The sequence below is a fragment of the Haliotis asinina genome, chromosome 2 (assembly GCF_037392515.1).
Source record: "Haliotis asinina isolate JCU_RB_2024 chromosome 2, JCU_Hal_asi_v2, whole genome shotgun sequence".
Taxonomy (NCBI): Eukaryota; Metazoa; Mollusca; class Gastropoda; order Lepetellida; family Haliotidae; genus Haliotis; species Haliotis asinina.
Window position 1 is genome coordinate 32958540 of NC_090281.1, and position 23714 is coordinate 32982253.

General features: G+C 39.4%; 2 protein-coding genes across 4 annotated transcripts in view; both read right to left on the reverse strand.

Moving 5' to 3' along the window:
• Nucleotides 1-202: 202 nt before the first annotated feature.
• LOC137273614 (palmitoyltransferase ZDHHC12-A-like) lies at nucleotides 203-11613 on the reverse strand. Its single transcript, XM_067806374.1, has 5 exons — nucleotides 11243-11613; nucleotides 9626-9759; nucleotides 8381-8494; nucleotides 6324-6490; nucleotides 203-5558 (listed from the first exon to the last, which is right to left on the reverse strand). Exons 1-5 carry the CDS (start codon nucleotides 11346-11348, stop codon nucleotides 5228-5230), a joined length of 852 nt encoding a protein of 283 aa, XP_067662475.1. The 5' UTR covers nucleotides 11349-11613; the 3' UTR covers nucleotides 203-5227.
• A 4898-nt stretch (nucleotides 11614-16511) lies between these two features.
• LOC137273625 (tyrosine-protein kinase ABL1-like) overlaps nucleotides 16512-23714 on the reverse strand; it is a 93677-nt gene continuing 86474 nt past the window's right edge. For all 3 annotated transcript variants that reach the window (XM_067806384.1, XM_067806385.1, XM_067806386.1), the window contains 4 exons: nucleotides 23481-23633; nucleotides 23023-23112; nucleotides 21704-21823; nucleotides 16512-21224 (listed from right to left, as the gene is read on the reverse strand). In XM_067806384.1, coding sequence (XP_067662485.1) covers nucleotides 18952-21224; nucleotides 21704-21823; nucleotides 23023-23112; nucleotides 23481-23633 — 2636 coding nt within the window. In that variant the 3' untranslated portion in view covers nucleotides 16512-18951. The remainder of the gene's footprint in view (nucleotides 21225-21703; nucleotides 21824-23022; nucleotides 23113-23480; nucleotides 23634-23714) is intronic.

Here is a 23714-nt window from a genome sequence, read left to right on the forward strand (position 1 = left end):
TGTCACAGGAGATGACTATGGATGTAAATGGGTCAGGCTCTCACTGATGCTCATGATGTTGGTGACTGGATTGTCTGGTCGAGACTCAGTTATTTACTTATATGACTGCTGTGGTAAAGCTCTAACACTGATGAGTGCAACATCTAACAAATCAAAGCAGTGCAAGTCCCGCTTGTTCATACTCAGTGACAAATGCAAGCAATTCATGCCATTATAGCTGACTACTGGTCAACTGGTCTTTATTCCACTAGTGCATGTATTACAATGAGACTGCCATGTACAGCAACAAGGTGGAAACAACAGTGACACCACTTACAGTTACCATGGTGACCCCTGAAAGAAGGGAGATAACTCTGGTGGGATAGGTTTAGCACAGTGGAAGCAATGATTCAATCAAGATTTCAGCATACAATACATTGTAATGGTATTGTTTCTTAACTGACCCTTAAATATTGAAATACTCTACTCTGGCAAGGGTTTAGGGGACCTTCAAAGGAAAATCAGTGTGTGCTAAAATATTTAACTCATGTTGATACACACATCCCTGTAGAAGGTAATCTTGCCATCAAAACAAAGCAAGATTAATTTCTGTTTGACTTTCTGTTACCATAAAATGTTAGTCAAAATTATATAAAAATAAAATTTGAATTCTGCTGTAAAATCACAATGAGAAACAGATATGTCATATCACATAAAAGACAAACCAGTCACACTTACCATTCTCACATACAGCAACAGACAACTGATGTACAAATAAATTACTGACACCCAAGATTTTCATTTAATCACACACAACGAGACAAGACAATACAACTTGCCACTTACTGAGCTATGCCAGACCTTGGAAGTAAAAGCCTTTTTAATTACTTGGTTTACAGATACACTAACCTGAAATTTGAAGGAAGTTGGGGGAAATAACTATAATTGTTTTGACATTATTATTCTATAAAAATATTGATACAAAAACCAAAGAAACTGAGAGAAGTAGCACTTATACCTTTCAAATATTACCTGGAACAAAGGGAAAGGTAATGCCACAGGCAGCTTAGCTGGCATACTACATCTCTATATTCTATGTTTTCTCCGCTCCCTACCGACCTGATAATTTTGTTTACCTATCTGTAAACCAAGTAGTTAAAAACAGGCCTAAGCTACCTTGAAAGATTTTAAAGATACTCACCTGTGATTAAACATTTCTCCAACCAAAACAAAATGGGGCAATGGGGTAGCTCAGGGTTAAAGCATTCGCTTTTCATACCGAGGACTCCGGGTCGATTCCTCCATGATTTGGCTGGAATATTGCTAAAGCGCTGTAAAACCCACCTCCCTCAAATCAAAACTTGAAAGCCCAGAAAAGGAAACATAATTAAACATGTTCATTATTATCAAACAAACACACATGTTTTGTATAATATCAGTGAAACCTCTCTAGTCAGGACACTTAACCCAACAAGTATGACAGAAAGCAACATACATGTGTGTATATGTATATATATATATATATATAAAGACGTAACTCCACAGTACATGATGATTTGTTCGTCAGAATATCGGCTACTGAGGGCAAGCAGCCTGACAACACAAATTTCACAGTACATAACAGCGCAAAATATATATACAAACTATTACTCATTTTGAAGTATGTTCAGTTCCTTTTCTTCCATTAGAAAACTATCAAGGGAAATGTACTTAACAGGAACAATGTCAAGACACAGACACAGACACAGACACAGAAATTACAAAAGCATTTCCTGCAGAAAATAGCATCAATCTAGGCAAAATGTATCAGTAAACTGATAAATATAGTGTTTATTCCTCTTTCTTTGTTCTATGTTTTATCACACAGACATCAATTAACAATAAATAAATTGCCTCCACTACACATAATATTTGACCCCACCAGTGCAGTTGCTGCAGGAACTCGGCTCATATGTGCTGCAACCACTAACACAATTAATACAACTGCTCCACCATATTTGACCCAAATGGTGCATAAGGACAAGGTTCTTATTGATAGTACTGTTTTGATCTATTAGACAAAAAAATATGAAAACTATACAGTTATTTTTTGATGATTAAAAATGACTCGATCAGTGAGGAATTATATCAGAATTTTTCAAATTCAGAAATATAAATATGATAAAAAGGTTGCACAAGAATATATTTATCTATATATATCTTCATTAAAGAGATCCTTATTGATAAAAGAAATGACAAAAACAGTTGAACAAATCAGTTTATAATTTTAAGTTTTAAACTTATTACCAGACAAGCTGAAACTAGTGAAAGTCCCTGTACCATTCTTGGAGGCTTATGAAGAAATAAATAGATTGATGTTGACAAAGCTTGTGTATCCTGAATACTGACAATGTTACAATTCCATATTTTCATAAATGTTACACAAAAAAGTAGGATTATGGAATGGAATGGAATTTCGTCACTTCTCTCTTAACAGGCAGTATGATATGGTTGCATGTATATTTTCTATTCACTATAATGAAAAGATTAACCAACATATCCTGTAGAATATACTAAAATAACTCTCAATTAGAATGTGTAGAACATAGAAAAATAAAACTTCAATCACATAATTTGTGAACTCAACATTGGAATATTAACACTGTCTCTACAACATTGCAATTAACTTTGGCAACATCGGATACATGGAACATGACTACAATTCACTGATAACAGATAACATTGACAACAGTAACACTTTCCACACAACAACTTACATTGATATATATATATATACAGCAAATGTTTTTCAGGGATCATGTTTATTTTGGTATATTTTTTGTAGTGAAAACTGAGCGAACCAATTTTAAAAATCTCTACCCATGAAGTCATGTTCCCAAACATTTTTTGTTGAGTTTTTATACGTCAGTGACTTCTAACCACAACCAATACTGTTACCCTAACAACACAGAATTTCATAGATACATTCATACAAAGACGTATATTCAAGAATATACATGAATACGCAGATTTGATTTATAGGATGTGAGTATTCTGTATGTTCACACTCAGCCTACTACGACACAGTCATGACTATAAGGTTTACTGTTTAATCAAACTCACTGCTGTCTTGAAGCATAAATGTCCCTGCATATTCCCTCTTTAGTCGTCACTCTGCAGTTACACCAAACCTTTAGGATATTTTGAAGTAGTTACTTCATCTGAAGGAGCCGTTGTCAGCACTGGTACTACCGATGTGTATCCCAGGTATGTTTGTGTACATGGAAACGTAGACTAAACAAAGTCAGCATACAAAAACATACCCTAAGATAAGTCCATTCCACACTGTGCCATCAGAACTGTCAAACAGTTGTAAAGGATACATTTCATTGCCTTTTATAAGACACAAGCATACACAGTAACAAATATTTCCTAATGCACAACACCACTCGCAATCAGCCGAGTGGGAAGATATGATAAAACAAATGACTCTGAAATAAAATATAGACCCACCCCTTGTTTAGGGTATCAGGTACGTTTCTGTTTTGATATTTTTTCAAGGTTACATTTCTGTATATGGAAAAGTGCCTGTGGTACCTATGTATTGGACCTGTGCCGACAAAGGGCCCCCTCATCACTACTTAGGTCCCTTTGACTATGACACTACAGTGTATGACTTTACCATATGGTTCTGACATTAAGGTTGTGGGCCCACCCTTCACTACCTTGTTGTTACATTCAAACAAACTGCATTAAAAGTAGCTGAACTGAAACACAACTACTGTACTTATCATTAGATAGGTAGTAAGTCCTCAGCAGACCACCAATCCACACTAGTGGCAAAATGTTTTTAAATATTTTCCCAAAAATGGACATGTCCTCTCATTCTTTGAGTTGAAGATGCAATATACATCTTGCTCTACATATTTCTTATTTAACACTTCAGTAATCTCATGACATCGTGTTATCAAAACAATCATAAAGTATTATGCTGTGATATGTCCAAATACAGTGGAAGCTGTCTAAACCAGCACTCATCAAGACATAAGAAATAATCCGGTTTAGACAGTGTGCCGGATCGTTGAGTTGACATGGTTACCTACAACTAGAACAGAACCAGTTTCGTCACTCTCATATACATTGTTTTATGACGCGGTTCTTTAAAGTACTGCCCACATTGACAGTGTTACATTATCAACTTGTGTACCATACTAAACTGAGATTAAATTATCTTCGTCAGCCACGATATGATTTCAATGCTGGATTAACTAATGACAATACACATCCGGCACTGTTTATTGCGTATATACATATTTGGGCAGCTCATTCATGCTGAGACCTGATAACAACCGGTTTTCAGAGCTTTAAAAATATAATAAATATTCTAGCCACAGATGGGACTGACATTTTATGCCAGTATTGACTTCTTGCCGGATTGGGCAGCTGCTGGTTTTGACAGCTTCCACTGTATAAACACTAAAAAGCTGACAAATACAAACAGTCATACAAACGTATTGATTCATTACTTTAAGCATTGTTATTACACATTCCTAACACTCTCCCACGGAACATGTCACACTGGGGTAGTCTGGGGGTTACGTGTTCGCTCGTCACCTGAGTCCTTATTCTCAAAACGCTCATTTCCCTAAGAATTCTTAACTTTGATCGTAGCTAATGTGTTAAGCATGGGCTTAAGATGTTCGTAGGGCTACAAACGTTTCGAGAATAGCTAGCCAGGGTTTGATTCCCAACATGGGTAAATTGTATGAAGCATATTTCCGTGTTCCCCACAATGATATAGTTGGAAACCATACGCATGTTATGCTGTGGGAGATTCACTACAAATGTATAGAGACAACACTGACAACAATCTAGCAACATATAAGTTGTGTCTTTGTTGAGGCCCTGAAGAGCTTAGGTGAAGTTGAACTTTCAACAGATGGACCAATTTTTCTGAACACAATACAAAATGGTGCTTTGAGATATGTAAAGTATTGGGCAATGTGTCTGTTGATCAAATGCAATCCTGTCATTTGAATCGTTATGTATATGATCCGCAGAACACCTCCTGCACCTGATGAGATAGCAGTGTTTGAAATTACGAAAGTCAAAGGATCCTTGTCCAAACCATAAGGCTGAATGTCAAAGATTTAGGGATTCAAATACTTTGAGATAAATATTCTAAGAACCCCATTAATTTGGAACACTGTGATAGGCTTATCTCGAAAAATAAGCTTAAAGTGATGTAATATTTCAGTCATCTTGACATTCACACAATACCTCCATTTCCATTGACATCAGCTTTCTTGGAATACACGCTCTCCCACTTCCGCACCTTGCACACGCACAGGAAGTAGTACATATTTTTGCACACACCCTCATCAAATGGATTATAGTCATCATCAAGATATTTCAGGTATGTGATCCTCTCCCGAGAAGCAGCTTCCCATGTGGTCATCCCCTTGACCATCAGGTAGGAGTGGAAGCACAGGAGACCAACTACGACGAACCCTCCGAAGATCAGGATGATGATATCGATGAAGAAGAGGAAGTTGGCTTTGAACCAATCTGACCAGTCCAGGCGGAACACGATGGCATTCCTGGGAATTGAGAGTAGACTGGCATTTAGTTCCAGAAATACAGTTACCTTATTTAATTAATCTACAAAACGGCTCCAAATGGTTGGTTTGATGTCTAATTTCCTCCTCAGAATATGATGGTGGTCTGTAAGTGTAAATAGTTAGGTCTGGACAGGATAATCCAGTGATTATCAACAGCATGAGCATTGATTTATGCAACTGGGATACCATCACATGCGTCAATCAAGTCAGTAAGTCTGACCATCCGATCCTATTAGTTCAGTTGGACAACCAGTGTGGGTTGGTGTGATGATGGACAAAATAGTGAACTTGTAGATATGATATGATACAGATATGGCGCTTGAGTGAGTGAGTTCAGTTATAAACGTCACTTGTACAAGTTGTAGCAATATTCCACCAATATCACGGAGGGGGACACCAGAAATGAGCTTCACACATTGTACCCATGTGTGGGATTGACCATGACAAGCAAACATATCACCCACAAGGCTATACTACTTTGAAAGGTTTATAGCAGACAATGTGGTTTGTCATGAATACAGAATTATTTGTCGTTGTATTGGCCAATTCTGCAAATCTCATATATCTCAAAACTAAAACAAAGTGATGATAAATTAGTTATGTGCTCATTGGTACATGCGACAATTTGGGTCAATAATAAACTTGGGTTTGTACAAAAATATAAAACAAATTCTACAAAATCAAATTTAAATAAATTATTTCAAAATAGGTTCTGGCCAAACTGGTATAGGTTTGTATGCTCACCAGGCAATGTAGAATGTCCACAACACCAACATGGCCGTGGCCAGGAGAAACAGCAGGAAGAACTTGTGGTTGCGCTCACCGACACATGCCTCCAGCCACGGACAGTGGTGATCATACTTCCTCACACATCGCTTGCAGTCCTCACAGTGCTTGGCTCTCATTGGTTGCTGCAAGTACACAATGATTTTAGAGTCATTGCTTCTAGAGTACTCCCATCAATTATCTACAGTGAGTAGTATTTTCTTCACAAGTGCAGTATATTCAAAGTTAAAGTCTTTGACAATGACTGACACTAATTGTACATCTTTATTTTCTTCACATTCCAGTAAACATGGTAAATGTTAAGAGATGTGGGTGAGAATGGATAGTGGCATCCATTTTGTTGTCATGGATCAGGGATGATGGTAGCCAAGGACAAAAATCACATCTGCAAAGGTTAGTCAATAAGTATCAAATGTATTCTGTACACATTTTAAGTTAAAAGACAAACAAATTATTGCATTTTTACCTGTGTGTGAAATACTTTCCAAATTTTGATAGCCAGTCAGCCTAGCTAAGCCTGAAGGTTACTAGCCCACAAAACAATTCACTAGCCCGATAAAAAGGTAAAACAACAACAACCCCATAAAATTTCAGTTTTCACTAGCTAGTCGGGCCAGTGGCTGTCAGGATTTACTGACCCAACTGCATTTTCAAAAGCCATGAGCTACTGGGCAAATGCCTATTTGGCATGCTGGTTTTTACTGCTGGACAGACAACAGAACTCACTACTTCCAGAAAGCATCAATATTTGTCAGCATTTCACAGACTCACATCTTTCTCATCACTCTTTCACACATTACCAAAGTAATAAACTTCTATCACATGGTTTTGTTAGAAGTATGTACTTCTGGGGTAATGATAAACATCGGAGAATTGGGGTAATATGATAAATCAAATAACTCTGAAGAGACAGAATGTATCGTGATCCCCTGATATGACAGAATACTATAGGGCCCTTAAGTAGGTCGTGGCACCTTGGAAGATCTTAGTATAGACAAACAACGTTTAAAATTTTTTCAATTAGTCAAAGGATTGTCATTTGACAGTAAGGAACTGATTATCCTTGCAGGAAAAACAGCATATTTCCAATATAACCATCCCAAAATTAGCCAGCTATTACGACTGTCAACAACCATGATAACCAAGAATGGTTGTACAATTGGTTTAGTCTACTGAAGTCATATTTGGCAGTTGCGCAATTTGGAACCAGAGCCAGGCCCCCGCTAAGTAATGAAAGGAATTACGGCAAATTTGAAGGAATTGCATCTCAAATGTAAACAAATGCAGCCCACTCACGAAACAATTGCAGCGACATCGATAGTTTAGCAGTAATAACAGAAACACAACGCCCCTATCGGAAACAATGTCAGTAATACTTGAAACAAGCTTGGCAATCTTCGGAGATTTCGCGGCTCAGTTCCATGTTTTGTCGGTCGTGTCCTGAAACTCACACATCAAAACATGGCGTCACTCGAAGGAGCACCCGTTTCGGTGAGTTTTGTTTTTAATTTCTACTGTTTTCATTTTTATAATTATCCATCTTTGACCACTCGTGTTGAATGTGTTTAGGTGTGAGGTGTTGTCGGAGCTATTGATTATTTTTTTAGGAAAAGATCGTCACTGCAAAAGAGTGTCATAAGTCATGCCCCCGGAGGTTGTTTACGTCTGAAATTACTTAGGGGGGCCTGAGAACTGGTTCTTGAATAGTTGCCTATCACTGGAAATCTGGTACTGGAGGTAAGCTAAGCCTGTCTGGCATACAGCAAGTTGGTGCATGTAAATGGAGCCAGGGATAGGGTTAACTTGAGAAGTAGCATCAAGCGAAAGTTATGTATTTCACAGCATTTACCACTAAGCTCACCCGTACTCAACTACAGTCGCCTGCTCCACTCAGCTCACCTATATTTCATAGCATTCACCCCTGTTCCAATCAGCTCACCTGTATTTGACAGCATATGCTCATTCCACTTAGCTCACCTGTGTGTCACAGTAGCCATCTGTTCAACTTAGCTCACCTGTATTTCACAGTAGTCACACATGCGGTATTTGACATCTTTATCTCCATTCTTCAGCATGCTGCTGTCTTCATCCGAGCCTTCATCTTCAGAATTGTTATTGACTGATGCTTTCTGAAACGAACAATATTTTTGTCTATTCTTAACTATTTTTGTTATTGTTGCACAAAGATCTGAGGACAACCCATTACAGGTCATGCCAGTATGACATTCTGCAGACTAGTTTCATTGGCTTGTTGTCTAACTCCACACTCAGCAACATATAAGCTATATGGTTATGTCTGTATATAATCAAGTCTGGACCAGGCAATCCAGTGATCAATACCATGAGCATCAATCTACACAACTGGTATACGACACGTGTCAACAAAGTCAGCGATACTCCAGGTGAATTACAACCCAGGGGGTTTAACTTTCAGAGACAAGAAGGGATATTACTGAGCAAGAACAAAGACACAGACAAAGCCAACTAGAAAACAACTTACAATATGCATAAAGTTGAAAACTTTCTTTAGGTTATTACTTGAGTATTTCACACCGAATTAATCTGTTTAGCTGTTTACACTCAACAATGTTCCAGGGACATGACTGCAGTCTGTAAACAGTTGACATCCATCAAACAACTTAGCAAGTCTGACCACTCAAACCTGTTAAGCAGCCTTCACAAGGCAAACAAAAGTTTTACAAAACCTTGTCAAACTCGGGTTTGAGGATGTAAACATTCCAACAACTTGCCAATAACACCAGTTTCAGAGTTGTCAAACTGTTGTTGAGAAATATGATCTATTCTCACCAACTTTTCCATCAAACTTTCGGTGTTATCAAACTCAAGTTTGATGTGTGAAATGTTGTCAAACTTGTGTTGTTCTGAAACAACCAATCGCAGTCAACATAACTGTCACATGACTGCAATGATAGAGATATGCTGCTCAAGAGTCAAATGACCTTAAAGGTGACGTGTGTTTGACGTGTGAAAACAAGAGTTTTAAAATGTCAACATGTCAAACTTTAGTTTGCCATGTGATAGCCACTTCAGATGACAAACATGCGGTGCCAAAGAAAATGTCTAACCCAGATTTTCAATATGATTTATGATCTCACGCATCCTATGTGTCATGATTCAGGACTGCTTAATCAATGTACTGTATCATGAGTGAGTCATCAATATTCCAGCTATATGGCGGTACTGAACTGGGTAATGGGCCTCTTTTTTGCTATATTGCTTAGCAACTAATAATGGAGTACCTTCTTTTTAAGAGGCAGATATCCTGGGTCGATGAAGCAGGCAAGGTAATAGAAGACGATGGACAGTGTCATCAAGAGGAGATAAGCGATACCATAAAGCAAGTCCTGTGTCTGTATGACTGCCCGACTCAAAACTGAAATGAAATGTTGATGCTCTGATCATGCCGATGCGGGAAGTTACAATGATATTACACTGTATCAGTACAATCAGCTTGTGCATTACAAAAATGCAGAAACAAAAGATTCTTGTGAAAGAGGAAAGTATTTTACAACATCATTTTTAATAAAAACATTGGTGCAAATAGCTGAACAACTTTGAAAATTGACCTTCATTTGGTGACTACAATGACACGAAGTTTCAGTCCTTTGACCAGATTTTATTAAAAATAAGACTTAGGACATTTGAGATGAATACCAATAATATAACATATAGTAAAACATGCACTTCAAAGGAATAACCTGTACACAGATAAAGCCAATCATTCTAATCCCCCCGCCAGAGTTCCTGGTGCAAGCATGAGAAATGTCACATTTTCAAATCTTCCACAGTCATATCCACAACATGAAAAAAATATTTCCATTTCTATATTTCACCTCTACATGCTGTGATTGACACCATATGACAATATGGTTACTTGATGTGGAAAGATATGCATCTCACTGTTGAAGTGGTAGTAGTGTAATTAAATAGTTATGCAAAATATGGAAAGTGCACCTAAAGACTAGCATGTTAAGCATGTCTGTTCTTATTTCAGAATAAGAGCATTTGTTTGCAAACAAGGGAAAAGTTTTGTTTAGTGATAAATCTGCAAATGTGGTTTGGTTATTGTGAAAACACTTTAAAACAGTGTTTCAGATTGGTCACTGTACTGGTCCCTTCAGGTTGGTTGATTGGTTCTTTAATGGTGCACTCGGCAATATTCTAGCTATATGGCGATGGTCTGTAATCTAGTGACCAACAGCATGACCATCAATTTACAGTAGGCATGACCACCTAATTTCACTAGTCGCCTCACAGGACAAGCATGGGTTAGTAAAGACCAATTCTAACACTAATCTTCATAGTTCGATTCTTTAAGTAGAATAAGAACAAGTCTCTGAAATGAAAAATTTTACAGAAAAATGTTCATAACAAAAAAATATATATATATATATATAATGGAAAGGAGCCCTGAGACTTGCCACTTTGTCCAGACTTGAATGTGTTTTCTTGGATACATTTGTTTCAGGATCTGTATTACAGACTATAGTCCCTAAAGGAGTAGACTAATATCCTGACAGTAACCATGGTAACAGAATGTCTACATGATATAGGACAGGAAACACACAAGTTGATTTCACAGCCACATCAGTAATGGTAAGATGAAAATTGGAACATATATCTGGATTCAATGTGGTGCAAAGATTTATTACTAAATATTTTCCACCTACAAGAAACAAAGTTTGATTGTCTACTAACACCTTATCAAGTTTCACCTTGTCTCAAAGGATGTAGCTAAAATATGAACAATAAATACTGATTCTAATAATGTACTTAAACACACCTGACAAATATGTCTTGGTATGATAGGATATTGCATATTCTACAGTGAGAAAACGTCACTTAGAGCTACTAACTTGTATCCTTGACAAGGAGTGTGACTGGTACCCCAACGCAAAGAGCCGTGTGAATTGTCCTCACAAGGATATTTGCACCACATCTACAGTTCCAACAGAACATCATTGTCGAGATTTTTTACACTCAAACAATATTTCTTTGGCCCCAGGAATATCAAACCATCAGAAACATTCAACAATCCACTACTGGTCCGGTGCGTTGAATTACATCTCAGATATTTCAGTAACACGTGTGCTACCCCAGTATGTCTTTTGGTGGTCTTTTTCAAATGGTATTCTGGAACAATAACTCAAAAATGCAACAAATTGCAAAGATGATTAACATTTTCTCGACATTCAGGAAGCCATAATTGCGACCTTGACCTTAGGCTGGGTTTTACAACGACCCGGAATGAGACTATCTGAAACGGACAAGGCATTTCGTCGAAAACGGATCGCCACAGAAACGGACCTTGACACCAGCCGCAATAAGCTGTCCAGTTATTTGGATTCTTTGCAATTATGTTTTGCGTGCATGTATAATCGGTACCATGGTATCAATCAGGTATTTGTTTAAAAGCCAAGATGACAAGATTTTTCATAACAATTCGTAGAAACAGCTCACAACCCCTTGAACATCATCTGAGGGAGCAGATAAAATCCATTGATGAAACACCATACCAGGCAGCATATACAATTCCTGCCTCTCTAAACGAACGCATGGGCAGTTCCGAATGCAAAATACTAAAGCCTGTGATATAATGTGGGTAAATATTTTCGAGAGTTTATATTTTAATGTCGAAATTGGCTCAGTGTTCATTTAACGCCTGGGTCGTTACTTCTATGTAGCAATGGCTTGTGAAAAAAGACCATGCTAACTAAACGACCCTTAAGTTGTGCATAAGTTATGCCAGCATGGGATATTTCCACCCATACCGGTACGCCTTCTCACCATAACCATCTACGTATGCTATTTAGCTCTAGTTATTGAACAAAACTTTTCTCCATCACTCTTTCACTTCTGTTGATGTCATAATTTTAGTTCTAGACAATACTACTGCTTCACTCACAGTGAGTGGGTTTAGTTTTACACCGCTTTTAGCAGTATTCCAGCAACATAACGGCAAGGGTCGCCAGACATGGGATTCACACATTGTGCCCAATTATGGATTTGAACCCGGTCTTCGGTGTGACGAGTGAACGTCTTGACCAATAGGCTACCCTACCTCCCAAAACCACAATGAAATGCTATGGTCTTTGGAATTTGGTACCGACAAACCAATGCATGTGTATGATTCCAGAGAAGCTGGTCTTTTTACGTTCAGTCTAAGATGTATTCATTCAACCGTGCGCGAATTACATATGACAATTATTTTGACGTTCATGTTAGGACAATCTACCGACTGCAGGAGTGTTATCAGGTTACTAACAACATCCAAGACCGTCCACGCAATGGGCGACCTTCAGTAACATCACAACGTCAAGACAGACAGATTGTCCACCACCGTCACCATCTGCAGGGTTGCTTCCACAAACCAGACCATTGGGACTCACAACAGACCCACCAGTGACGATTGAGTGGGTCGACGTTTGCGCGGAAGAAACCTCTGCTTACACAGATCAAATCGCAGTTTTGTCCTCAACTCTCAACGCCTGTCAATCCGATTGCAGAGGGCAACTCAAAATCGAAACTGGCATCATCGACAATGGGGCATTGTGCTTTTTTCTCATGAAAGTCGACATTGCGTTTCAACAGTCGATGGCAAGGTGAGAGTATAGCGAAGGTCTGTGGGGAACGGTCTTCCAAAGAGTGTATTATTAAAACTTCCAAGAAGTGCATGAGTCCCTGAATAATACGAGCTGGTCCCGAATGATTGACGTATGAACATCAGAACTACTTCAGTCAAGAACGATAACTCTGTGCCTGTTCGATTCTAATGGTACTTGATATCACTGGTGTATTCGTACATTGTATTGCTGTTTTCGTTTATTTCAAAGAGCAAAGCTCTTTGATACAAAAAAGGGAATGAATCGTATTTGTGAAAGACATATTGTAGCGTATTTATTACCAGATATTCACCATATACGAGGGGATGTCAATAAGTTTTGAGCCTTGGGCTTTTTTCATACCCAGGTGTCACAACCTATGGTAAAACATTGAACCTTGGGGTGTAGCTGATGTGATATATAAGTTTTGGTATCCTACTATCAGAAGTTATTGAACAGCTCACACTGACAGAAAGAGATCCCCTCACGGCAGTGAAAATGAATAAAATTGAGTATAGAGCAGTAATTAAGTTCTTGAAGGAAACTCGGCGAAGAACATTGAAGAAAGGCTTTCAGCAGTTTATGGGAAGTCTTCCCCTTCATCTGCTACCATCAAACGATGGGTCAATGAATTTAAGCATGGCAGAGAGAGTCTTGAAGATGACCCCCGTCCAGGTCGCCCAACAACAAACACTAGTCAGGAAAACATTGACAGAGTGCATAGACTTGTGCTGGAAAATCGTCGAATCACACTCCACGAGTTGGAGGAGACCACAGGCATTTCACACGGATCCATTGAGACAATTCTTCGTGAACATCTCGTCATGTCTAAGGTGTGCGCAAGATGGGTGCCAAGAATGCTTACAGATGAAATGAAGCAAACAGGGGTCACCATAACCAACTCCATGCTAAGCAGATACAACAAGAATCCAGAAGATTTTCACTCTAGGCTAGTAACCTGTGACGAAACCTGGATCCACCACTATGATCCTGAGAGCAAACAAGAATCCATGGAATGGAAACATGTCACTTCTCCCAGGACCAAAACGTTCAAAGCCTCCAGATCAGCGCAGAAGGTAATGGCGACAGTCTTCTGGGATAGCAAAGGCGTCATCCACATAGATTACTTACCAAAAGGAAGAACAATGAATGGGGAATATTACGTTAACTTGTTGAGGCAAGTGCGACAGCCAATCAAGGAGAAGCGCCGGGGCAAGATCAGACGTGGTATTCCACTACATCAAGACAATGCTCCAGTACACACCTCTCGCGTGAGCAGCCGCTGCTGTCCAGGAATGCGGGTACGAAATCTTGTCGCATCCCCCCTACTCTCCAGACCTGGCACCAAGTGATTATAGTCCATCTGTTCCCAAATCTCAAGAAACACTTGCGTGGTCGTAGATTTAGATGATAATGAACTTATTGCTGCTACTGAGGCTTGGTTTGAGAACCCAAATGGCGCTTTCTACAGAAATGGCATCAGCGCCTGGCAGAAAAGATGGAACAAGTGTCTTGACTCACAAGGGGACTATGTTGAAAAATAAATGTGGTTCATACCAATATTTTGTGTTTTTCTATGTAAGGCTCAAAACATATTGACATCCCCTCGTATTTCCAATTACATTTCTAAATAGTGTTTAAATGCCACAAACGTGAATTGTTTTATTGAATATGGAATTAACATTCATGTTAAAAAAAAAACACAAGCTACAGTAAATGCCAAAGCAAAAACTACAAATTGGCTTTGAAATATTTCGCAAATCGAACATTATAGTGATACTAAATAGTGATACTAAAATATTTCCAGAGATGTGAAATATACGCCCAGAGGTTGTTTTCAGACTCCTAGCGATTTATATTTACTGTTCCCAAGGAGCTTATATATAGAGATTACAGACTGTAGATTATCCCTGCTGTTCCTAAAGACCCGCGAAGGTCCGGGATAGAAAAGGCCTTCAGCAACCCATGCTTGTCATAAAAGGCGACTTTGCTTGTCGTAAGAGGCGACTAACGGGCTCGGGCTCGCTGACTTGGTTGACACGTCATCGATTCCCAGCTGCGTAGATCGATGCTCATGCTGCTGATCACTATTATTTACAGACCGCTGCCCTATAGCTGGAATATTGCTGAGTGCAGCGTAAAACTAAACTCACTCACTTACTGTTGATCACGGGATTTTCTAGTCCAAGCTGGATTATTTACAGAGCGCCTCCGTATAGCTGCAATGTTGCAGAATGCAGCGTAAAACTAAACTCACTCACTTACTGTTGATCACGGGATTTTTCTAGCCCAGGCTCGATTATTTACAGAGCGTCTCCGTATAGCTAGACTATTGTCTAGTGCAGCGTAAAACCTAATTCACTCCTTCCTCTTGTTTTGTTTAGGTGACGTTTGTGCGATGGCTGTTGGCTATATGGGTGTCAATAATTACAAGAGTATATCATAAGCACATCACGCTGTTCCCGGCTACAATACAGGGTCAAGGACGTTTCCCTTGTATGTAATGCCTATGTGCTAGTGGTGATCTACGGATATTGCCTGTATCAAATGTCAGTCTCCAGTAATGGGTGTTCTTATGTTCGAGTCCTGTGAAAACGACATTTTGGTAGTTCAGGGGATTCCCTTTACATGTGTGATACTGTCTGGATGATTGAACACTTTTTGGGTGTTTCCTGCATAGTGTGTCATATTGTGTGGTTTAGTGAATGTTCATGTGCGTGTCCTGAATAGTGTATCACAATGTCTGGTTTGTTGAATGTTAATGGGCGTGTCCTGCATAGTGTTATACTGTCTGGATTATTGAATGTTAGTGGGCGTGTCCTGCATAGCGTACCAACTGTCTGGATTTTTCAATGTTAATGGGTGTGGCCTGCATAGTGTGTCAGTTAACTCTCTAGATTGTTGTTGATTGGCGTGTCCAGCACAGCATGTCAACTGTCTGGATTATCAAATACTAATGGATGTGCCCTGCACAGCGTGTTATACTGTCTGGATTATTGAATGTTAATGGGCGTGTCCTGGATAGTGCATCATACTGCCTGGATTATTGAATGTTTATGGGGTGTTCTACATAGTGTGTCGAACTGTTGGATTACTGGATGTTTATGGGTGTGTCCTGTTTGTACATATCAGTGTTAATGGGTATGTGTCCTATTTAAAATGTCATACTGTACACACCATTGGTTGTTTGTGAAATGTGTCCTGCATAAAATATGATACTGTTTTCACCATTTGTTGTTCGTGAGATGTGTCCTGCGGAGAACATCATGCTGTTTGTACTACTGGTTGAACGTGGAAGACTGTGGATGTCCTGTATGGATGTTTAAGTGTGTGTTTCCCTGACAGAATATCAGACTGCCGTAACAACAGGTGGTTCAATTGTGTTTATTGAATCTTGTGTCATAAAGCCCATGTTTGAATGTCAACTGTTTGTCACATCTAACAGGAAAACAAAATACACAGCCTTCAGCATATATAAATTAGTTACTGTTCCGAAAAAATTTAAAACGTCTTTCAACACAAATTTAGCAGTTATTTTTACATTTTATTTACAAATTTCAATAATAGCTTTACAATAAAGTCGATGCCATTTTGACACAACATAAGTTACATCTGACATAATGCTAATTATGCAGCAAATTAAATAACTTTCTTTATAAAGACTTAGATCACAAATGGCACAGTCATCAAGACTACAGAGATATCTGTTAGCAAGAAGCCATGAAAGTAGGCTTTGTTTCAAGTGACATTAGCACCGCTTTGGTGAAAGTAGATTGCTAGAAACTAATCCTTACAACATATTGATCAACTGTGAAAGTTTATTGGCCAGCTATGGAGGGAATAGGACATCATATATTACTTGTGACTCCAAAATTCACTGTCACAACAAAAACAAAAACAGATTTTGGTGTGTATTTTTATGTACTGACAGAGCACAAAAATACCCATTGCATATGTCACTTGAAACAAAATCCTTAGGAACTTAATATCTGTACATAGAACATATCTGTTAGAATTGCACTCATTAGAAGTTATATAGTACACTAATCAAAAGTAGTTAATGAACTCCACAATTTGAAGGCTGTGGGTTGCAATACCCAAAAGCCATGACTAATTAACCACAGTCATATTAAAAGCACAATCAGATGTTCCATAACTTCTTTTGATCAGTATATAATCATCCAGTGTCTTTGTCTAATGAACACAGGTATACAAGTCAGGTGTAAACAGATAAAAGGAACCATCTATCATAATTGTGTAAATAAATACTTAAAGCTTCAGGAAACAGTCTAGCATGTTTGATCCAATGTTTATTGCAGTTTCCCCACCATCTTGCAAGTCAAAACCTAACAAGCTACACAACTGAAGATGCACTTGACAAAATCAATTCAAGTTCAAATGGGCCATGCTCACTGTTTGCTAGGACATTAATATCATTCAAGAGAGATGTCAACTTACATAACTTCGTAAAAAGAGTTTTAACACACTTAAAATCAAAGGGAGATAAAAACAAATCACCATGCCACTGTCAGAGAGCCTAAGGCTCTCAAAATGTCAGAATATATTCTTATTCATACTTGATTATTTCAACCTCTTCCAGCCAAAGCTAAATAAGCTGACTGAGAATTTACCTAAGTCCCCACGAATAAGATCAAGGCAGAGTTAGTTCCCTTGGTTTGTAAACATGATTATTAAATCTGTTTAATGGCAGCAATGATGTGATTCCAATCCGGTGAAAAGAATATGGTCATGATCTGAGCAACTATTGTAAACAATACACCTGACATTGAGTTCATTACAATATGGCTCTGAAAGAGGCAACTTCACTAAAAGTATTACTTCAGTAATCTGAGCAAGTAACAGAGATGCATTTTCTCCATATGTGAGACGTTCTTTTTGTGATAACAGTCATAGCATGAAAAGCCTTGACACCAAAATATCCATTATTCGTTGGGATAAAAATACAAACAAGAACAAAAGAAAACTACAGTTTTCCCTACATCACAAACATTTGGTAACCATGGCAACATAAATATATATTTTTTGACAACTGCAGTGTGGTTTGTTAATGTAATCGTGTTTGAAGCATTTTTTAATCCTTTTTCAACCATTGCTCGTTGTCTGAACTGGTTCCTCGGAATATATTAGTCCTATAGGAATTTAGGTTAGAGGAACACCAATAAACAGAACAGAATATGGATGAAGGTATAGAAGGAAAGTGGGCGGATATTTTCATCACCAACAATAGAGAGAAAGTGGAGGTTAGAGAGAAAGAGTGAGGGTAGAAGAAGAAGGGAGCAAAGAATCAGCCAATATGAACATATCTATATTACAGTGACCGACAGCAGGGAGAAAGAGCTTAAACACTAATGCAGTTCGGGCATGCTTGCCTCCACTTTCTTTATGAGCAACTAGATTCCAACACAACATTCTGTGGTACAAATGGAAGGGTGGACTGTGATGAGCAATTTCTATTTTACAGAGGCAGAACATTTATTGAAGCTTGCCTACAGTTCAAGAAAACTAAATCACATGGTAGAAATTTCTTGGACATACGTGTACTGACATCCACAAATTCTCTGAGTGAAAGCATCACTCTGATCCAAACGTTCTTGGTTGTTCACACACAGATGCTGAGTTGAGTTTTCTGCAAAATGCAGAAATGGGTTACACCTCGTCTGCCATGTTAACAGTGCTGACAGCATCGCTGCAACTCACATCGAGGATAATACTATAGCACACACAACAGGTCACAAACATTCAATCAGCCTAATATCACTACTCTTGATTCTTAAAATACTCTCAGAAAGTATTTCCCGTCTGTAAATAAAGTCTGTATGTCTGTCCCTCCCTCAAGGTTTTATCACCCAGTCTGTCCTTGAGGGAAGGTGAAGTGGCTAAAAGGCCGTAGATATACAGAAATATCCATCCTCTCTGGAGAAGACCGAAGTTATCTCCCTCCCTCATCTGTCAATGACCCCCATAATTTCTTTATTCGTGCTCTGTATATCGTTGAGCAGCCTCCCACCCCCAGACGGAGTGCTGCTTGTGTACGTTTTCAAATTCTGACTGTGGGACTGCAGCCGAGACAACAGCTCCTTAGCATGGAATTTTGCATGAGGGGGAAGGGAGTCAATGTATCGACAACACAGTGCATAGAATGCTTGGACCTCCTCCGAAAGAAGCATGAAGTTGGTGCTGGACTTATTTCCAGCCAGAGCCAGTTTGTCTATGCAAGACCGCAGCTTGTTGGAAGCATCCATGATCAAATCTTTGGACACTGATGAAGTCTCAGAGTCTGATGACGGCGGGTCGTTGGCGTTGCCCTGACCCAGGTCGACCAGCGACCTCTCCATAGGATCAGTCTGCTTTAAGGGATGTGTGGGTACGTTGTTCCCAGCTACCGATTTCAACACAGGGAATACTGGCTTATAAATACCTTCATCCTTTTCTTTAGACTTGTTGGAGGAATCATTTGTTCCCAGATTGTCAGCATTAACATGATCTAAGTTGGTCTCCTTTACGGCATTTGCTTTACCAAATGTCTTAAATGAGGACAGCTTATTGGTGGAATCCTCAGGTTTTTGTGACCCATGAAAATTGTAATCAAACTTATTTTTATCACCGGATGCATCAGCATTTTCTGAAGGTTTCGGACTTTCCTCTGATGAGGAGGACCTCCCTTTAAAAGGAAAAGGAGGCCGGGGTGGCGCCTGTTTGGTGTTGTTCTCCATGGAACTGTGGTCCGCATTTGCTTCAAGGGCAGAATCGGACCCCTGCTGGTGAGGCAACGGTCGAAGAGGCACTCGTGGTCCCGGGCGGGTGTCATCTGCCAAGGAAGCATCTTTCACATTGGAATTCTGCTCTGAATTTTCAGCAAATATTCTGGAAAACCTTGGACTCGGTTTGGGTTTACTGACAGAGACGTCAGTCTTACTCCCAAGAACAGATTCGTCCCCCTTGGTAAGATCTGTTTCCGATTTGTATGTGGACAGATCCCCTTTGCTCCCCAAACCATTTCCCTTGCTTGATGTCAGATCAGACTTGTGCCTTTGAAGCAAGCCAGAATATTGAGACTTGGTCTGCGTAGGAGGTTGATTATCCACTATAACATGGGTCGATTGTGACTTAACTACAGCTGACGGTTTCACGTTGGGCTCCTGCTTGATCCCAGGATCACTGTCTTCTGCCTTAGTAGTGGGAGGGGGATTGAAGACAACTGTAGGTCCCTGCTCAATATTGAGAGGAGGACATGATATCACACTGGCAGTATCTGTGCCAGAGTCATGGTCCTCCACTGTCGGCAAGTCACGACTATGATTGTTCTGCTCATGCTCCATAGAGGCAAGATATGCTCCAATACGAACACCTTTAGGGATGGTCCCATACCTATTTATAGCCTTAGCAACATTGGCCACATCCAGCTTCCCCACAGTGATACTTGAGTCCTCACTCTCATGACCTGATGTTGCTTGTTTTGCATCTCCAGTTCGTGACGCATCCGAAAATTTCTTCCTAGCACCAAGTTGATGTGCTGGTAGTGGTAGAGCCTTTTTAGGATACTGTCCCCCTAAATGAGGAGATTGCTGACCCTCCATCTCCTCTGCCAATGATTCTTTCTCAAATCGTGCTGATCGCTCCAACTTTTTATCTAGACTAGCACCATGAGGTAAGCTTTTCTTTCTGCCACTACGCCGTTCCTCAGTCCCTTTTTCAAAACTACGAGCATTTGCCTCTGATATCAGATATTTTGATTTGTCTATATGGGCATGTTTCAAGGAATCACTTTTCCCTACACCACTATCATCAGTTGATGGTTCACGTGCCTCATTTCGAGACATGAATTTGGGCGATCCACTTTCATGTTTTGATCGCGGCGGAAACATTCCTGCACGAGCCGATTGTTCCATGATGGACATTTTACTGTCCCAAGGTCCCTCATACATATTTTCCTCCACCTCAGGAACCACAGCACTCTCAATTTTGGCTTTCTGTAACTTCATTCTGGACTTGAGTTCGGAGTCCAGGTCTGGCTGCTGTGGCTGCTGTTGTTGCAGCTGCTGCATCTGCTCTGGAGTTGGGTCTCTACAAGAAGTGGTGCGCCGTGGTGGTGTAGGAGCAGGGCCACTTTTCTTTTTGGAGGACTTCCGAGATAATATCTCAGACACTCTGTTGAGTGTAACGTCTGTGTCCTCTAAAGGAGGTAATACTCGTCTACCAGCAGGAGGGGTTGGACCTGGAGAGAGAAAACAGTGATGTTACATGAACTTGGACGATTCCGACGGGAATACCTTCTGTTAAAGAATCATTTACTACTTAATATGAACATGCATGAAAAATTTAAAATCCATCCGAACTGGTTGTTTCTTAAAAAGAAAACAGCATTAATATAACATCAAGCATTAGTCCAAAACAGTCAGGAGTAGTTTCATAGGAATGATGTTCAACAAACAAAAATAGTTACTTGTTAATTTCCACTTCAAAATAATTTTACATATATATGACTTTGTATGTCTAAAATTGTTTGAGTGGCCTAAATGGAGTTTTATGATTTTTATTTTTAGTTATTAATAATAAGTTAGTAATATAATATTCATAATCTCTTTACACTTACATGTAAATTGTGGGAAAAGAGCTACTTTTACAATTTCATGCTGGTAGCAGACAACTGGGCCACTAGAATGAAAGCGACCAGTGAAATCAACAACTATCTACCTGCACTACTGCGACCATCCCCGAGATGCTCTTGGCTCTCAAAACTCTGTGTCCGACCTTTCTTAGAAGGAAGACCAGGGGCCTTTTTCTTCTCACTCTTTTCCAGTTCTTTTTCCACCTCTGTCAAACACAAGTTAGAATAGATGAGTTCAATCATGCAACTAATCTTTTTCCTGATGTGGATGACTGTGAATTATACATATTTCGTAAACATATCAGGGCATTTGGGTAGATTAATGGTTAAAGTGTTTGCCTGCCACAATCAAACACGGGTTCAATTCCCCACATTGAGTGAGTGAGTTTAGTTTTACACTGCACTCAGCAATATTCCAGCTATATGGCGGCGGTCTGTAAATAATTGAGTCTGGACCAGACAATCCAGTGATCAACAACATGAGCATTGAACTGCGCAATTGGGAACCTATGATATGTGTCAACCGTGTCATGACCACCCGATCCTGTTAGTTGCCTCTTACGACAAGCATAGTCACCTTTTATGGCAAGCATGGGTTGCTGAAGGCCCATTCTACCCTAGGACCTTCACGGGTTTTCAATTCCCCACAATAGTATGATGCCCATTTATAGTGTCCCCCATGGAATATGGCTTGAAGTGGCTTTAAAGTAAATGCACTCATACCAAGACACACAATGCTGTCTCAAATTGTCCTTAGTAAGGGTAAGTGACTGGGCTAAACACTTCTTTGAACAGAATTCTAGCTACATCACAGCTTGTCACATTAGCAAGAGAGTATACACCCAAAGTGATGCCACTGCTTAGATCCTTTTGGTGAAACCTGTAAGCGGTGCTGATAAACCTCGATATACATTCAGACTAGGATTCAGTTGTCACAGATTTCTGGCGTTTCCAATGAATACAACTCTGCTGCAAGAACTGCAGTACCTTAGATGACAGCAACAGATCCTATTGAAGAAGACAGCTACAGAACCCACCAAATATTGCATAAATGCACATTTTACTTTCTCCAAGACTGCCTAATACATAATATGTTCAATTAACACTTCAAGACTAGACCAACAAGTAAGTCCTTTTTGTCTGTTTTGCATTTAAAGATGCATGCAGCAACATTCTAACTGCCTGTGGGTGCTTTGAAAATTACACACAATCTTATGAGCAGCAATCTGTCTGAAACTATGTCGTGCATTAACCAAGTCAGCATGTTTTGACTACATGACCATTCTAGTTGTCTAACAACTAGCACAGGTAGCTGAAGACTAATAATTATTTTAACCATGATGTTCACGGGTAGCCCAGTAATAGGCTGCTGTTTATTACACTGTTTTCAAAACACAAGTCCTACCTTCACTGACACTGGACATGTCAAACATGTTCTCAAGGGCAAAATGGATATCACGGAATGTTGGTCGATCCTTGGGCTCCCACTGCCAGCCTGCAAGACAGTTTTGGTCAAACTCAAGACAAATTCAGACATTCCTAAATTAATACACAAAACAAAGAGTGATGAAATGTCAAAGAAAGTCGTTTAACAAAATATACTTTAAGTAAGTTTTAATGGATAGAGTTAATAAGTTATAAAACTTTGTCAAATCAAACTCTTTGAAATAACTTGTTTGAGAGGCATTTAGAAGATGCAGCACCCAGGAAGGATAACAATGTACAGATGAACTTCTTCATCACAGTGAAAGCGTTTGTTGATATCCTTCCTTGATATTAGGAATATATTCTTTTTATATCTGATCACTGACAGTGTCAATATTACGACTGGATAATATCTTTTCAGGAAGTAAGACTGATTACATCTGATCATGAGCTGGTAGACATTGGCTGGACATCCTGACGGCCTCTCCATGCGATACCCCCTCTCCAGCAGATGGTACACATCGGTCAGATCCACCCCAGGGTATGGAGACATCCCATAGGTAGCCAGCTCCCATAGCAACACACCAAATGCTGAAACAGGCAGGCACCATTACCATTAGTCTATCTCATAGTCCCTGAACCACATTATCTTCCCTACTGTCTTCCCCTCCC